Source organism: Salminus brasiliensis, chromosome 1 (assembly GCF_030463535.1).
Source record: "Salminus brasiliensis chromosome 1, fSalBra1.hap2, whole genome shotgun sequence".
NCBI classification, from domain to species: domain Eukaryota; kingdom Metazoa; phylum Chordata; class Actinopteri; order Characiformes; family Bryconidae; genus Salminus; species Salminus brasiliensis.
Window position 1 is genome coordinate 95,846,205 of NC_132878.1, and position 18,676 is coordinate 95,864,880.

Sequence of the window (18,676 nt, forward strand, 5' to 3'; positions counted from 1 at the left end):
CATGCTGCTAATTATAACCCACCATAAAGGTATCTGGAACACAGCCTGATACAACCCTCTGAACCTTCCGAGCAACAGGGTGGTCTTCACCGAACCTGCTCGATAGAATCAGACACGTATTCACATCCAGAAAAAAAAGACAACCGATTCATTAGCTTCACTGCCAGCTTCATGGACCAGACTGCACTACAACACCACCACAACATCCCCTTTAGGCCAGCTCAGGTCAAGCTTAACAGAAACATCCACCAGCTTCTAGAATTTACAGATGAACAACCTCAAACTCTCTAATCTAGAGAAATTCACCAAGTCTGAGTTCATTAATACACCGCCTGATGCCTGAGACACCGTTTTACCCCAGAGTTTTAAGATGAGGTCATTAAAAGGGTGGAGGGATACAAATAAATAAATAAAAAATAATAAAATGTGTTTATTTATATATATATATATATATATATATATATATATATATATAAATAAATAATGTATGCATGTATGTGTGTATATATGTGTGTGTATGTAAAAACATGTAAACGTGTGTAAAAATATATATGATGTTTATATATATATATTTTATATACACACGCATGTGTATATATATTTTTTAACATTTACACACATTTTTGCATATATGTGTGTATATATAATATATATAAATAATGTAAAAATATGTGTTTATATATAAATAATGTATGCATGTATGTGTGTGTATATATGTGTGTATGTAAAAACATGTAAACATGTGTATAAATATATATGATGTTTATATATATATTTTTTTTTATATACACACGCATGTGTATATATATTTTTTAACATTTACACACATTTTTGCATATATATATATATATATATATATATATATATATATATATATATATATATATATATATACACATATACATATATACACACACACACACACACACACACATTATATATCACACATAAAATAAAAAATTATAATAGTCCCAAGACTATTCCATATAAAACCCAAAAGACATGTATAGGTTCTCTGGTGGGTTTGGATAGCACAGAAAAAGGCTACATTTGGGTTATAGCCATGAAGACTCCCGGTTGTACTCGAATAAACCAGTTTCACACCCCCCCCACCCCACAACCCCTGTCCCCCCCAGCCGACTCTGAACACTAAATTATTCAGAGAATTTGTGAAATTCTGTGACTTTGCCCTTTGTTTTTGTGTAAACCTCAGGAAAAAGTGAGCTCCCCCAAAGAAAAGCTGCCAAAACCTCTAGGAGGTTCCCACCCCTGGCCCTGGAGAACTCCCTGTCCCACATACACTATATGTCCAAATGTTTGTGGACACCCCTTCTAATGAATGCATTTAGCTACTTTGCATCCAAGTTGCACCCATTGCTGCGGACACAGATGCACACAGCTTGTCTAGTCCCTGTAGAGAAGAAGTGCTGCCAATAGAATAGGACACTCTGGTGCAGATAGAAAACATCATGACCCTATTAGCACCATGCTGCCTAATGCCAGGTGTGGGCTAGAGGGGTATAAAGCCCCCCAGCATTGAGGAGCAGTGGAAGAACTGTGTTCTCTGGAATGATGGATGGTGGTGGAGCTTCATCCAGTACTTTTGGGATTGGAGGTTGGGGAGAACATCCAACATCCTGACATGACCTCACTAACACTTACAATGCTAAATGCAATCAAATCTTCACAGCAATGTTCCGTCGAAATCTAGGGGGAAGCCTTCTTCCCTGAACCAACAAAATCAGTAGATACTCTTAATACCCTTGATTTCAGAAGAAGAAGCTAGGCCCACTGCAATAAACCACTACAGTCACCCACATGAATAAGAATTAGACTATGCTCCTACCGTGGCGTAGTGGATAACTCGCCTTCCCCGCAGCAGATTAGACTAGGGTTCAATTCCCTAGCCAAACAAGCCCAAGACTCTACACTAATAACACCACACAGTTAAGAGTCTTGTCCAGGGCCTCTTATTGACCTAGCGTAGTGGAGAACACCACTGCCCTTCCCATGGCAGATTAGACTAGGATTCAATTCGGAGTCTGATTACAGAGCTTTCAAAACAAACCTATCCAACCAAGTAAAAGAGCCGGTGATCGGTCGAGCGGTCCAACCCTGTCGTAATGTCCTACCCTAGCCCATCTTTATAGATATAGCTGTCCAACGATGCTACCATGTCCAGGAGTGGCGGTAACTCATCTGGTTAATTTAAATGGGTCACATTCGTTGATTTTAACTAGGGATGCACCGATACCACTTTTTCCTTTCCGATACCAGATTTTAGAGTTTCTACCGATACCCAATATCGATACCCACTCTGACTTAAATACTCAAGATGGCTATAAATTCTGATAATTCTTAAAAAGTAAAGAGTAACTGCACTTTAAAAAAAGTTTCAGAGCTATGAAACAATGCAGTACGCAAGTAGGGAAGCATAATCTTGCTAAGCTCGACCAAACAGCTTTTTATTATTTGGTGTTTAAAATTCACATTTCATTACAAGTTAACAACTATATAAAAAGATGCAAGTATGCAATCCAAATTTAACGTTAAAATAATTAAATAAATAAAAAAGTACATCAACAGTACGTTTTATGGTATCATGCTCATTACTGCAGATACCGATAATATTTAAATGTGCCAGTATCGGCCAGATATCGCTACGGTACAACACTAATTTTAACAGTTTAACACACACACTAAAATATTTTGTATATTAACATATTAAAACATATTTTCATTGTTTCGGTACAAATGTTAACACATAACTTAAACAATAACATGCAGATGGGATTATATAATACACCTAAATTAAATAATTAACATTAACAAATAAATAAATACCAAGTTATCTGACTGCACGTACGGCCAGGTAGGATGAAATTATGAGCGTACCGACAAACACAAGAATAATGCCGTTATGTCACTAATGTGAGCATGCGCAGTAAGACTAGGCTAGACTAGGCTTTGTTACACTTGAAGTAACAGCGCTTATAACATCGCCTCCCAGCACTTCTCTCAAAAAAGTGAGTCCGAGGGAAAGTCGAGACAAAAATGGATAAAATAATAACAGAAGTGGAGGTGAACCAACTATAAACTCCATTACATATCACTGCTGTCCATTGAAAAAACAAGTATCTCCATGGTTTGAACCTTATGTGAATAATTCTGAATAAATGGACTAATAGAAATGCTCTAAGTTACTTCAAAAACACTTACATTAACATTCATTTAAGGTAAAAACATTTTTTTGCCTTCTCCTGTAAAGTCACCATTGTGGAGATACATGGTTTTCATAGGACAGCAACGAAATGGCAAACTGTTTCAGCATAAATTTATTATTCATATCCATTCAAGCTCGGTCACAATTTTACTAGTAGAAATTCTAATTTCAGGTATCAGCTATGAAACGTTAACTAAATGTAATCAAATCTACAGTCATTCTGACTAGTCCGATCACCAGGCTGACCGATCTCTAACTTAATTTTGACTAATCATGTTACCATTGCCTCACATAAAACCTTTCGGTCTGATCTATAAGCACGTTGTTACCAGTAAAAACTCCAGTTATAGACAGACAATTATGTTTTGCTTGTAGATATGGCAGTTCCTGATCCCTACATGATAGTTCTGACTAGTAAAAACTCCAAAATCATCATTTCAAAATCTAAATTAAGGATGTATAAAATTATTTTAGAGGCCTAAAACTGACCATTCCCTAAAAGCGTACTAAATAACTTAAATAAATTAGTTCAAATTAAATTTGGTATACCTTGAATTAGCATTTGCACTATTCAATTAATTTACAGACATGTGGACTTTTGTTTTTACACTAGGACAAACTTCGGAGAACTCAAATTTGAGAGTTTACTAGTAAAACTGCATTACAGAATTGCAGAGACCCTAATTTTTGTTTTTAAAAGTATGAGTTGCATTACAAAGATCTTAGAACTACGTTTCTCACCATGCTTAAATTAATTTAATTTAATTCTGACTAGTCAGGTTACCACTGACATGAAACCTCTCCGGCTTATCTATAATCACATTTTTACCAGTAAAAACTCCAGTTATAAACAAACATCTATTTTTTAGTGCTAGACATTGCAGTTGCAGGTCATCTTTACTGTAGTTCTGACTAGTAAAAACTCCAGTTGTAGAGAAAAATCATTTATAAATATTCCACAAAAACTGGACACATCCTAAAACTACACAAACTAACTAAATTAGTCCAAACTAAATTATAGATCTACTGAATTAGCATTTGCACTGGTCAGAACTAATTTACAGATATGTAAACTTTTAGTAGTCATACTGAAAAATGTATATATACCCCCACACTGGACTGCAGTTTTTAGAATTAAAATGTAAATGGGTATATGATATATGATTAGATACTTGCAAAAACATTACTGAATTTGTTTTTACAGTAGTTAAAATTCAACTGAGATCTCAGATTTGAGTTTACTTGTAAAACTGCATTACGGAGACCCTGAATTTGTTTTTATTAGTATGATCTGCATTACAAAAGATCTTAAGTAATATAGAATTAAGTTTATATCACAAGGCTGACAGATCCTTAATGTAAATTTGACCAGTCATGTTACCACTGACTTACATAAAACCTCAGTATTCTCTATAACCACAGTTTCACAAGAAACGCCAGTTATAGACAATTACTTTTTACTACTAGACATTGCAGCTCCTGATCCCTACATCGTAATTCATTATAATACAAATACTAATTCCAAAATCTAAATTAAGGATATATAAAATTATTTTAGAGGCCTAAAACTGAACATATCCTGAAAGTGCACTAAATAACAAAAAAAAAGTTAGACAATTACTTTTTACTACTAGACATCGCAGTTCCTGATCTTTACACCGTAATTCACTATAATACAAATACTAATTCTAAAATCTAAATTAAGGATATATAAAAATGCAAATTCCAGGTAGGTCTTTAATTTAGGTAGTTACTTAACATACTTTTAGAAAATGTAGCTACAATTTTTGATATCAATCACATTACCAGTCAAAATCTAAATTATATGAGATATTTAACTAAAATTGGACATATCTTAAAGTACAAAAATTAAAAATAAATTATTAAAAATATGCTGAATAAATTTGCACTAGTCAGTTATCTAGCTATGTGGAGCTGGACTTTTATTAGACATACTGAGGTAAAAATGTTCATTAACAAACGTAATTATGGATTAGAGAGTGAACACACTTGTAAAATTGCATTATTAGATATTTTTGAATGTTTTACAGTAGTAAAAATTAAGAATTTGAGATCAAAATTCAAGTTTTTACCAGTAAAACTGCTTTAAAGAGACCCAGAAATTGTTTTTACTAGGACGAGCCGCATTGCAGATCTTAAAATGAAGTTTATGAATGTTAAAATGTTAAAAACTACATGTTAGAAGTGCTTAAATGTGAGTTTATTGGGAGGTTGAGGTGCTGCTGAAAGCGGAGCTAAGCTAAGGCTCGTATCACTGTGTCATTTAGGCTCAAACGGCTGGCCATGCTACAGCTAACCTGCCCATTTACCTCAATTAAAGGGTCGTTTCTAATCCCCCTCGTTTCTTTAAACGTTTACTAGATGATTTGTTGACCGTTTATGTGTTTAATATCCTCCTCTGTTGGTCAGATCGTTAGCTAATTAACCCCCTGGCGCTGGATAGCTAGCTCGCCGAACTGTGCTAGACTATGCTAAGCTACGCTAAGCTAAATCATCTCGCTACTCGGCTAAAGTCGATTACTCGATCGATTATCGATCCGCTACAACCGCGACATCGCGCAAATACAGCTTTTGGACACGAATAAAACCTGAAGACTTTAATCAATAAGGAGATTAATCGCAAATAAGCGCAATTTGTTCACGTTCCCTCTTTTTTCGCCCCCATCCCCCAACCCGCATTGTCCATCACTCCGGCTCAAGTTGTGGCTCACGGCTAATCCGGGTCCGGAGAGTAGGAATCCAGCCCGTGTCTTAGTTCCAGCTGCCGGCGCCGGCGCTGCCGCAGCCCGGCTCCAATCCAGGCAGCAGAAGCAAAACCCGGGGGTGGATTCTTACTGTGCGGAGCTGGATTCAGCGCTCTCTGGAATCAGGGCCCCGGTGCTCCATTTGAGGTCAATAAAACCTCTGAAAACAACCGCGGATGTTGGTTAAAAGACTGTAATATAATTTAATAACAAGTGTAGGAATAAAACAGCAGCACACAGCGTGTGGATAGCGGTGCGAGGGCTTGTTTTTCTCCGCCCGAAAACACACAAATACCTGTCATTGAGCTGGTCCTCGGTCCCGGGCAGCGGGTGAACGACGAAGTGTATAGAGGTCATGATTTCACTCCAAAAACAAGCCGAAAATAGGGGTAAAGTGTGCGTATGGGGGGCTATCTCCTCCCTGCTCGGGTCTAACGCCCTATTCCTTTATAAACTCTCTCCGCGAAACGAAAGAAGCCGAGCTGAGACAACACAACCTCCTCACCCACATGCCGCCATCTTAACTCCGGCAGGCTGCTTGGTTTTGTCTGTGGAGAAGCTCCAGGCTTCAGCCAAACAGCGGCCGAGGCTCAGGCAGCCCGCACGCTGGTTGGACCTGCCGGCGCTGTCCGGGGATGCGCGAAGCGGATTGGAGCTCTGCAGGATAAAGGAGCTGGAAGCGGGTTCTGCTGCTGCTGCTGCTGCTGCTGCTGCTGTCAGTGCTGTAGCTTCACCAATTATTACTTAATTACTATAATATCATCATATATAACATTATTAATATAATATAGTGAAGCTCTAATAGCATTAATATCCAGTATGAATCTCTATAATAACATTAATATCCAGTATGAATCTCTATAATAACATTAATATCCAGTATGAAGCTTTAATAGCATTAATATCCAGTATGAAGTTCTAATAACATTAATATCCAGTATGAAGTTCTTATAGCATTAATATCCAGTATGAATCTCTATAATAACATTAATATCCAGTATGAAGCTCTAATAACATTAATATCCAGTATGAAGTTCTTATAGCATTAATATCCAGTATGAAGCTCTAATAACATTAATATCCAGTATGAAGCTTTAATAGCATTAATATCCAGTATGAAGCTCTAATAGCCTTAATATCCAGTATGTAGCTCTAATAGCATTAATATCCAGTATGAAGCTCTAATATCATTAATATACAGTATGAATCTCTATAATAACATTAATATCCAGTATGAAGCTCTAATAACATTAATATCCAGTATGAAGTTCTTATAGCATTAATATCCAGTATGAAGCTCTAATAGCATTAATATCCAGTATGAAGCTTTAATAGCATTAATATCCAGTATGAAGCTCTAATAGCCTTAATATCCAGTATGTAGCTCTAATAGCATTAATATCCAGTATGAAGCTCTAATAGCCTTAATATTCAGTATGAATCTCTATAATAACATTAATATCCAGTATGAAGCTCTAATAACATTAATATCCAGTATGAAGTTCTTATAGCATTAATATCCAGTATGAAGCTCTAATAACATTAATACCCAGTATAAAGTTCTTATGGCATTAATATCCAGTATGAAGCACTAATAACATTAATATCCAGTATGAAGTTCTAATAACATTAATATCCAGTATGAAGCTCTTATAGCATTAATATCCAGTATGAAGCTCTAATATCATTGATATCCAGTATGAAGCTCTATTAGCATTAATATCCAGTATGAAGCTCTAATAACATTAATATCCAGTATGAAGCTCTAATATCATTAATATCCAGTATGAAGCTCTAATATCATTGATATCCAGTATGAAGCTCTAATAACATTAATATCCAGTATGAAGCTCTAATATCATTGATATCCAGTATGAAGCTCTAATAACATTAATGTCCAGTATGAAGCTCTAATATCATTGATATCCAGTATGAAGCTCTATTAGCATTAATATCCAGTATGAAGCTCTAATAACATTAATATCCAGTATGAAGCTCTAATATCATTAATATCCAGTATGAAGCTCTAATAACATTAATATCCAGTATGAAGCTCTAATATCATTAATATCCAGTATGAAGCTCTAATAACATTAATATCCAGTATGAAGCTCTAATAGCATTAATATCCAGTATGAAGCTCTATAATAACATTAATATCCAGTATGAAGTTCTAATAGCATTAATATCCAGTATGAAGCTCTAATATCATTAATATCCAGTATGAAGCTCTAATAGCATTAATATCCAGTATGAAGTCCTAATAACATTAATATCCAGTATGAAGCTCTAATATCATTAATATCCAGTATGAAGCTCTAATAGCATTAATATCCAGTATGAAGCTCTATTTACATTAATATCCAGTATGAAGCTCTAATATCATTAATATCCAGTATGAAGCTTTAATAACATTAATATCCAGTATGAAGCTATAATATAATTAATATCCAGTATGAAGCTCTAATATCATTAATATCCAGTATGAAGCTCTAATAACATTAATATCCAGTATGAAGCTATAATATCATTAATATCCAGTATGAAGCTCTAATAGCATTAATATCCAGTATGAAGCTTTAATAGCATTAATATCCAGTATGAAGCTCTAATAGCTTTAATATCCAGTATGTAGCTCTAATAGCATTAATATCCAGTATGAAGCTCTAATATCATTAATATACAGTATGAATCTCTATAATAACATTAATATCCAGTATGAAGCTCTAATAACATTAATATCCAGTATGAAGTTCTTATAGCATTAATATCCAGTATGAAGCTCTAATAACATTAATATCCAGTATGAAGTTCTTATAGCATTAATATCCAGTATGAAGCACTAATAACATTAATATCCAGTATGAAGTTCTAATAACATTAATATCCAGTATGAAGCTCTTATAGCATTAATATCCAGTATGAAGCTCTTATAGCATTAATATCCAGTATGAAGCTCTAATATCATTGATATCCAGTATGAAGCTCTATTAGCATTAATATCCAGTATGAAGCTCTAATAACATTAATATCCAGTATGAAGCTCTAATATCATTAATATCCAGTATGAAGCTCTAATATCATTGATATCCAGTATGAAGCTCTAATAACATTAATATCCAGTATGAAGCTCTAATATCATTGATATCCAGTATGAAGCTCTAAAAACATTAATGTCCTGTATGAAGCTCTAATATCATTGATATCCAGTATGAAGCTCTATTAGCATTAATATCCAGTATGAAGCTCTAATAACATTAATATCCAGTATGAAGCTCTAATATCATTAATATCCAGTATGAAGCTCTATTTACATTAATATCCAGTATGAAGCTCTAATAGCATTAATATCCAGTATGAAGCTCTAATAACATTAATATCCAGTATGAAGCTCTATAATAACATTAATATCCAGTATGAAGTTCTAATAGCATTAATATCCAGTATGAAGCTCTAATATCATTAATATCCAGTATGAAGCTTTAATAGCATTAATATCCAGTATGAAGCTCTAATAGCTTTAATATCCAGTATGTAGCTCTAATAGCATTAATATCCAGTATGAAGCTCTAATATCATTAATATACAGTATGAATCTCTATAATAACATTAATATCCAGTATGAAGCTCTAATAACATTAATATCCAGTATGAAGTTCTTATAGCATTAATATCCAGTATGAAGCACTAATAACATTAATATCCAGTATGAAGTTCTAATAACATTAATATCCAGTATGAAGCTCTTATAGCATTAATATCCAGTATGAAGCTCTTATAGCATTAATATCCAGTATGAAGCTCTAATATCATTGATATCCAGTATGAAGCTCTATTAGCATTAATATCCAGTATGAAGTTCTTATAGCATTAATATCCAGTATGAAGCACTAATAACATTAATATCCAGTATGAAGTTCTAATAACATTAATATCCAGTATGAAGCTCTTATAGCATTAATATCCAGTATGAAGCTCTTATAGCATTAATATCCAGTATGAAGCTCTAATATCATTGATATCCAGTATGAAGCTCTATTAGCATTAATATCCAGTATGAAGCTCTAATAACATTAATATCCAGTATGAAGCTCTAATATCATTAATATCCAGTATGAAGCTCTAATATCATTGATATCCAGTATGAAGCTCTAATAACATTAATATCCAGTATGAAGCTCTAATATCATTGATATCCAGTATGAAGCTCTAAAAACATTAATGTCCTGTATGAAGCTCTAATATCATTGATATCCAGTATGAAGCTCTATTAGCATTAATATCCAGTATGAAGCTCTAATAACATTAATATCCAGTATGAAGCTCTAATATCATTAATATCCAGTATGAAGCTCTAAAAACATTAATGTCCTGTATGAAGCTCTAATATCATTGATATCCAGTATGAAGCTCTATTAGCATTAATATCCAGTATGAAGCTCTAATAACATTAATATCCAGTATGAAGCTCTAATATCATTAATATCCAGTATGAAGCTCTATTTACATTAATATCCAGTATGAAGCTCTAATATCATTAATATCCAGTATGAAGCTTTAATAACATTAATATCCAGTATGAAGCTATAATATAATTAATATCCAGTATGAAGCTCTAATATCATTAATATCCAGTATGAAGCTATAATATCATTAATATCCAGTATGAAGCTCTAATAACATTAATATCCAGTATGAAGCTATAATATCATTAATATCCAGTATGAAGCTCTAATAACATTAATATCCAGTATGAATCTTTAATAACATTAATATCCAGTATAAATCTTTAATAACATTAATATCCAGTATTGAAGTGCTAATAACATTAATATCCAGTATGAATCTTTAATAACATTAATATCCAGTATTGAAGCGCTAATAACATTAATATCCAGTATGAAGTTCTAATAACATTAATATCCAGTATGAAGCTCTAATAGCATTAATATCCAGTATGAAGCTCTAATAACATTAATATCCGGTATGAAGCTCTAATAGCATTAATATCCAGTATGAAGCTCTATTAGCATTAATATCCAGTATGAAGCTCTATAATAACATTAATATACAGTATGAAGTTAAAATAACATAAATATCCGGTATGAAGCTCTAATAACATTAATATCCAGTATGAATCTTTAATAACATTTATATCCAGTATGAAGCGCTTATAACATTAATGTCCAATATGAAGTTCTAATAACATTAATATCCAGTATGAAGCTCTTATAGCATTAATATCCAGTATGAAGTTCTTATAGCATTAATATCCAGTATGAATCTCTATAATAACATTAATATCCAGTATGAAGTTCTAATAGCATTAATATCCAGTATGAAGCTCTAATAACATTAATATCCAGTATGAAGCTCTAATAACATTAATATCCAGTATGAATCTTTAATAACATTAATATCCAGTATTGAAGTGCTAATAACAGTAATATCCAGTATGAATCTTTAATAACATTAATATCCAGTATGAAGTTCTAATAACATTAATATCCAGTATGAAGCTCTAATAGCATTAATATCCAGTAGGAAGCTCTAATAACATTAATATCCGGTATGAAGCTCTAATAGCATTAATATCCAGTATGAAGCTCTATTAGCATTAATATCCAGTATGAAGCTCTATAATAACATTAATATCCAGTATGAAGTTAAAATAACAAAAATATCCGGTATGAAGCTCTAATAACATTAATATCCAGTATGAATCTTTAATAACATTAATATCCAGTATGAAGCGCTTATAACATTAATGTCCAATATGAAGTTCTAATAACATTAATATCCAGTATGAAGCTCTTATAGCATTAATATCCAGTATGATGCTCTAATAGCATTAATATCCAGTATGAAGCTCTTATAGCATTAATATCCAGTATGAAGCTCTTATAGCATTAATATCCAGTATGAAGCTATATAATAACATAAATATCCGGTATGAAGTTCTAATAACATTAATGTCCAGTATGAAGCTCTAATATCATTAATATCCAGTATGAAGCTCTAATAGCATTAATATCCAGTATGAAGCTCTATTTACATTAATATCCAGTATAAAGCTCTAATATCATTAATATCCAGTATGAAGCTTTAATAACATTAATATCCAGTATGAAGCTATAATATAATTAATATCCAGTATGAAGCTCTAATAGCATTAATATCCAGTATGAAGCTCTTATAGCATTAATATCCAGTATGAAGCTCTTATAGCATTAATATCCAGTATGACGCTCTAATAGCATTAATATCCAGTATGAAGCTATATAATAACATAAATATCCGGTATGAAGTTCTAATAACATTAATGTCCAGTATGAAGCTCTAATATCATTAATATCCAGTATGAAGCTCTAATAGCATTAATATCCAGTATGAAGCTCTATTTACATTAATATCCAGTATGAAGCTCTAATATCATTAATATCCAGTATGAAGCTTTAATAACATTAATATCCAGTATGAAGCTATAATATAATTAATATCCAGTATGAAGCTCTAATATCATTAATATCCAGTATGAAGCTATAATATCATTAATATCCAGTATGAAGCTCTAATAACATTAATATCCAGTATGAATCTTTAATAACATTAATATCCAGTATAAATCTTTAATAACATTAATATCCAGAATGAAGCTCTAATAGCATTAATATCCAGTATGAAGCTGTATTTACATTAATATCCAGTATGAAGCTCTAATATCATTAATATCCAGTATGAAGCTCTAATAGCATTAATATCCAGTATGAAGCTTTAATAACATTAATATCCAGTATGAAGCTCTATAATAACATTAATATCCAGTATGAAGCTCTAATAACATTAATATCCAGTATGAAGCTGTATTTACATTAATATCCAGTATGAAGCTATAATAACATTAATATCCAGTATGAAGCTCTAATAGCATTAATATCCAGTATGAAGCTGTATTTACATTAATATCCAGTATGAAGCTATAATATCATTAATATCCAGTATGAAGCTCTAATATCATTAATATCCAGTATGAAGCTATAATATCATTAATATCCAGTATGAATCTTTAATAACATTAATATCCAGTATGAAGCTCTAATAGCATTAATATCCAGTATGAAGCTATAATATCATTAATATACAGTATGAAGCTCTATTTACATTAATATCCAGTATGAAGCTCTATTTACATTCATATCCAGTATGAAGCTCTATTAGCATTAATATCCAGTATGAAGCTCTTATAGCATTAATATCCAGTATGAAGCTCTAATAACATTAATATCCAGTATGAAGCTATATAATAACATTAATATCCAGTATGAAGTTCTAATAACATTAATATCCAGTATGAAGCTATATAATAACATTAATATCCAGTATGAAGTTCTAATAACATTAATATCCAGTATGAAGCTTTAATAACATTAATATCCAGTATGAAGCTCTAATAGCATTAATATCCAGTATGAAGCTCTATTAGCATTAATATCCAGTATGAAGCTCTATTTACATTAATATCCAGTATGAAGTTCTAATGACATTAATATCCAGTATGAAGCTCTTATAGCATTAATATCCAGTATGAAGCTCTATTTACATTAATATCCAGTATGAAGCTCTATTTACATTCATATCCAGTATGAAGCTCTATTAGCATTAATATCCAGTATGAAGCTCTTATAGCATTAATATCCAGTATGAAGCTCTAATAACATTAATATCCAGTATGAAGCTATATAATAACATTAATATCCAGTATGAAGTTCTAATAACATTAATATCCAGTATGAAGCTTTAATAACATTAATATCCAGTATGAAGCTCTAATAGCATTAATATCCAGTATGAAGCTCTAATAACATTAATATCCAGTATGAAGCTCTATTTACATTAATATCCAGAATGAAGCTCTAATAACGTTAATATCCAGTATGAAGCTCTATTTACATTAATATCCAGTATAAAGCTGTATTAACATTAATATCCAGTATGAAGCTCAAATAACATTAATATCCAGTATGAAGCTCTATTTACATTAATATCCAGTATAAAGCTGTATTAACATTAATATCCAGTATGAAGCTCTAATAACATTAATATCCAGTATGAAGCTATATAATAACATTAATATCCAGTATGAAGCTCTAATAGCATTAATATCCGGTATGAAGTTCTAATAACATTAATATCCAGTATGAAGCTCTAATAACATTAATATCCAGTATGAAGCTTTAATAACATTAATATCCAGTATGAAGCTCTAATAGCATTAATATCCAGTATGAAGTTCTAATAACATTAATATCCAGTATGAAGCTCTAATAACATTAATATCCAGTATGAAGCTCTATTTACATTAATATCCAGTATGAAGCTCTAATAACATTAATATCCAGTATGAAGCTCTATGAACATTAATATCCAGTATGAAGCTCTAATAACATTAATATCCAGTATGAAGCTCTATTTACATTAATATCCAGTATAAAGCTCTAATAACATTAATATCCAGTATGAAGTTCTAATAACATTAATATCCAGTATTAAGCTCTAATAACATTAATATCCAGTATGAAATTCTATTAACAGATATAACTCTTAAACATGTCACTGCTATACACCAGAGAGGCAGGTTTAAGACTGTGTGTGTTTGTGTGTGTGTGTGTGTGTGTGTGAGTGTGTGTGAGTGTGTGAGTGTGTGTGTGTGAGTGTGTGAGTGTGTGAGTGTGTGTGTGTGAGTGTGTGAGTGTGTGTGTGTGTGTGTGTGAGTCTTTAGGGACCTCAGAGGCACAAAGCACATTAACACCTCTCTCATATTTCAGATCAAAGAGAGGAACCTGTAATTAGATTTGTTCGTTGAGACCAACGGCTTTTAAACCCCAGCAGGTTCCTGACGTTCCTCCGCTCAGAGTAATGGTCAGAGTAATGCTCAGAGTAATGGTCAGAGTAATGCTCAGAGTAATGGTCAGAGTAATGGTCAGAGTGATGCTCAGAGTAATGGTCAGAGTGATACTCAGAGTAATGGTCAGAGTAATGGTCAGAGTGATGCTCAGAGTAATGGTCAGAGTAATGGTCAGAGTAATGGTCAGAGTGATGCTCAGAGTAATGGTCAGAGTAATGGTCAGAGTGATGCTCAGAGTAATGGTCAAAGTGATGCTCAGAGTAATGGTCAGAGTAATGGTCAGAGTGATGCTCAGAGTAATGGTCAGAGTAATGGTCAGAGTGATGCTCAGAGTAATGGTCAGAGTGATACTCAGAGTAATGGTCAGAGTAATGGTCAGAGTAATGGTCAGAGTGATGCTCAGAGTAATGGTCAGAGTAATGGTCAGAGTGATGCTCAGAGTAATGGTCAAAGTGATGCTCAGAGTAATGGTCAGAGTAATGGTCAGAGTGATACTCAGAGTAATGGTCAGAGTAATGCTCAGAGTAATGGTCAGAGTAATGGTCAGAGTGATGCTCAGAGTAATGGTCAGAGTGATACTCAGAGTAATGGTCAGAGTAATGGTCAGAGTGATGCTCAGAGTAATGGTCAGAGTAATGGTCAGAGTAATGGTCAGAGTGATGCTCAGAGTAATGGTCAGAGTAATGGTCAGAGTGATGCTCAGAGTAATGGTCAAAGTGATGCTCAGAGTAATGGTCAGAGTAATGGTCAGAGTGATACTCAGAGTAATGGTCAGAGTAATGCTCAGAGTAATGGTCAGAGTAATGGTCAAAGTGATGCTCAGAGTAATGGTCAGAGTAATGGTCAGAGTGATGCTCAGAGTAATGGTCAGAGTAATGGTCAGAGTGATGCTCAAAGTAATGGTCAGAGTAATGGTCAGAGTGATGCTCAGAGTAATGGTCAGAGTAATGGTCAGAGTAATGGTCAGAGTGATGCTCAGAGTAATGGTCAGAGTAATGGTCAGAGTGATGCTCAGAGTAATGGTCAGAGTAATGGTCAGAGTAATGGTCAGAGTGATGCTCAGAGTAATGGTCAGAGTAATGCTCAGAGTAATGGTCAGAGTAATGGTCAAAGTGATGCTCAAAGTAATGGTCAGAGTAATGGTCAGAGTGATGCTCAGAGTAATGGTCAGAGTGATGCTCAGAGTAATGGTCAGAGTAATGGTCAGAGTAATGGTCAGAGTGATGCTCAGAGTAATGGTCAGAGTAATGCTCAGAGTAATGGTCAGAGTAATGGTCAAAGTGATGCTCAGTGTAATGGTCAGAGTGATGCTCAGAGTAATGGTCAGAGTAATGGTCAGAGTGATGCTCAAAGTAATGGTCAGAGTGATGCTCAGAGTAATGGTCAGAGTAATTTTCAGAGTGATGCTCAGAGTAATGCTCAGAGTAATGGTCAGAGTAATGGTCAGAGTGATGCTCAGAGTAATGGTCAGAGTAATGGTCAGAGTGATGCTCAGAGTAATGGTCAGAGTAATTTTCAGAGTGATGCTCAGAGTAATGGTCAGAGTGATGCTCAGAGTATTGCTCAGAGTAATGGTCAGAGTAATGGTCAGAGTAGTGCTCAGAGTGATGCTCAGAGTAATGGTCAGAGTGATGCTCAGAGTAATGGTCAGAGTAATGGTCAGAGTGATGCTCAGAGTAATGGTCAGAGTAATTTTCAGAGTGATGCTCAGAGTAATGCTCAGAGTAATGGTCAGAGTAATGGTCAGAGTGATGCTCAGAGTATTGGTCAGAGTAGTGGTCAGAGTAATGGTTAGAGTAATGGTCAGAGTAATGGTTAGAGTAATGGTCAGAGTAATGCTCAGAGTATTGCTCAGAGTATTGCTCAGAGAAATGGTCAGAGTAATGGTCAGAGTGATGCTCAGAGTAATGGTCAGAGTAATGGTTAGAGTATTGCTCAGAGTATTGCTCAGAGTAATGCTCAGAGTAATGGTCAGAGTGATGCTCAGAGTAATGGTCAGAGTAATGGTTAGAGTATTGCTCAGAGTAATGGTCAGAGTGATGCTCAGAGTATTGGTCAGAGTAATGGTCAGAGTAATGCTCAGAGTAGTGCTCAGAGTAATGCTCAGAGTAATGGTCAGAGTGATGCTCAGAGTAATGCTCAGAGTAATGGTCAGAGTGATGCTCAGAGTAATGGTCAGAGTGATGCTCAGAGTATTGCTCAGAGTAATGGTCAGAGTAATGGTCAGAGTAGTGCTCAGAGTAATGCTCAGAGTAATGGTCAGAGTGATGCTCAGAGTAATGCTCAGAGTAATGGTCAGAGTAATGGTCAGAGTGATGCTCAGAGTAATGGTCAGAGTAATTTTCAGAGTGATGGTCAGAGTAATGCTCAGAGTATTGCTCAGAGTAATGGTCAGAGTAATGGTCAGAGTAATGCTCAGAGTATTGCTCAGAGTAATGGTCAGAGTAATGCTCAGAGTAATGGTCAGAGTGATGCTCAGAGTAATGGTCAGAGTAATGGTTAGAGTATTGCTCAGAGTATTGCTCAGAGTAATGGTCAAAGTAATGGTCAGAGTAATGGTCAGAGTAATGCTCAGAGTAATGGTCAGAGTGATGCTCAGAGTAATGCTCAGAGTAATGGTCAGAGTGATGCTCAGAGTATTGCTCAGAGTAATGGTCAGAGTAATGGTCAGAGTAGTGCTCAGAGTAATGCTCAGAGTAATGGTCAGAGTGATGCTCAGAGTATTGCTCAGAGTATTGCTCAGAGTAATGGTCAGAGTAATGGTCAGAGTAGTGCTCAGAGTAATGCTCAGAGTAATGCTCAGAGTAATGGTCAGAGTAATGCTCAGAGTATTGCTCAGAGTAATGGTCAGAGTGATGCTCAGAGTAATGGTCAGAGTGATGCTCAGAGTATTGGTCAGAGTAATGGTCAGAGTAATGGTTAGAGTAATGGTCAGAGTAATGGTCAGAGTGATGCTCAGAGTAATGGTTAGAGTAATGGTCAGAGTAATGGTTAGAGTAATGGTCAGAGTAATGGTCAGAGTAATGGTCAGAGTATTGGTCAGAGTAATGGTTAGAGTATTGGTCAGAGTAATGGTTAGAGTATTGGTCAGAATAATGGTTAGAGTAATGCTCAGAGTAATGGTCAGAGTAATGGTCAGAGTAATGCTCAGAGTAATGGTTAGAGTAATGGTCAGAGTAATGGTCAGAGTAATGGTTAGAGTAATGGTCAGAGTAATGCTCAGAGTAATGCTCAGAGTAATGGTCAGAGTAATGCTCAGAGTGATGCTCAGAGTATTGGTCAGAGTAGTGGTCAGAGTAATGGTCAGAGTAATGGTCAGAGTAATGTTCAGAGTAATGTTCAGAGTATTACTCAGAGTAATGGTCAGAGTAATGGTCAGAGTAATGGTCAGAATAATGGTTAGAGTAATGGTTAGAGTAATGGTCAGAGTAATGGTTAGAGTAATGGTCAGAGTAATGCTCAGAGTAATGCTCAGAGTAATGTTCAGAGTAATGTTCAGAGTATTGCTCAGAGTAATGGTCAGAGTAATGGTCAGAGTAATGGTCAGAATAATGGTTAGAGTAATGGTCAGAGTAATGCTCAGAGTAATGGTTAGAGTAATGGTCAGAGTAATGCTCAGAGTAATGCTCAGAGTAATGGTCAGAGTAATGCTCAGAGTAATGGTCAGAGTAATGGTCAGAGTAATGCTCAGAGTAATGGTTAGAGTAATGGTCAGAGTAATGCTCAGAGTAATGGTCACAGTAATGGTCAGAGTAATGGTCAGAGTAATGCTCAGAGTAATGG

General features: G+C 34.3%; 1 protein-coding gene and 1 pseudogene across 5 annotated transcripts in view; one reads left to right on the forward strand and one right to left on the reverse strand.

The window, feature by feature from the left end:
* The window catches only part of ubr5 (ubiquitin protein ligase E3 component n-recognin 5), an 83,608-nt gene extending 77,087 nt beyond the window's left edge, over positions 1-6,521 (reverse strand). For all 5 annotated transcript variants that reach the window (XM_072692481.1, XM_072692479.1, XM_072692478.1 and 2 more), the window contains exon 1: positions 6,284-6,521. In XM_072692481.1, the coding sequence (XP_072548582.1) occupies positions 6,284-6,345 (62 nt within the window). In that variant the 5' untranslated portion in view covers positions 6,346-6,521. The remainder of the gene's footprint in view (positions 1-6,283) is intronic.
* Positions 6,344-17,864, forward strand: LOC140558047 (uncharacterized; annotated as a pseudogene).
* The last annotated feature ends 812 nt before the right edge of the window (positions 17,865-18,676 follow it).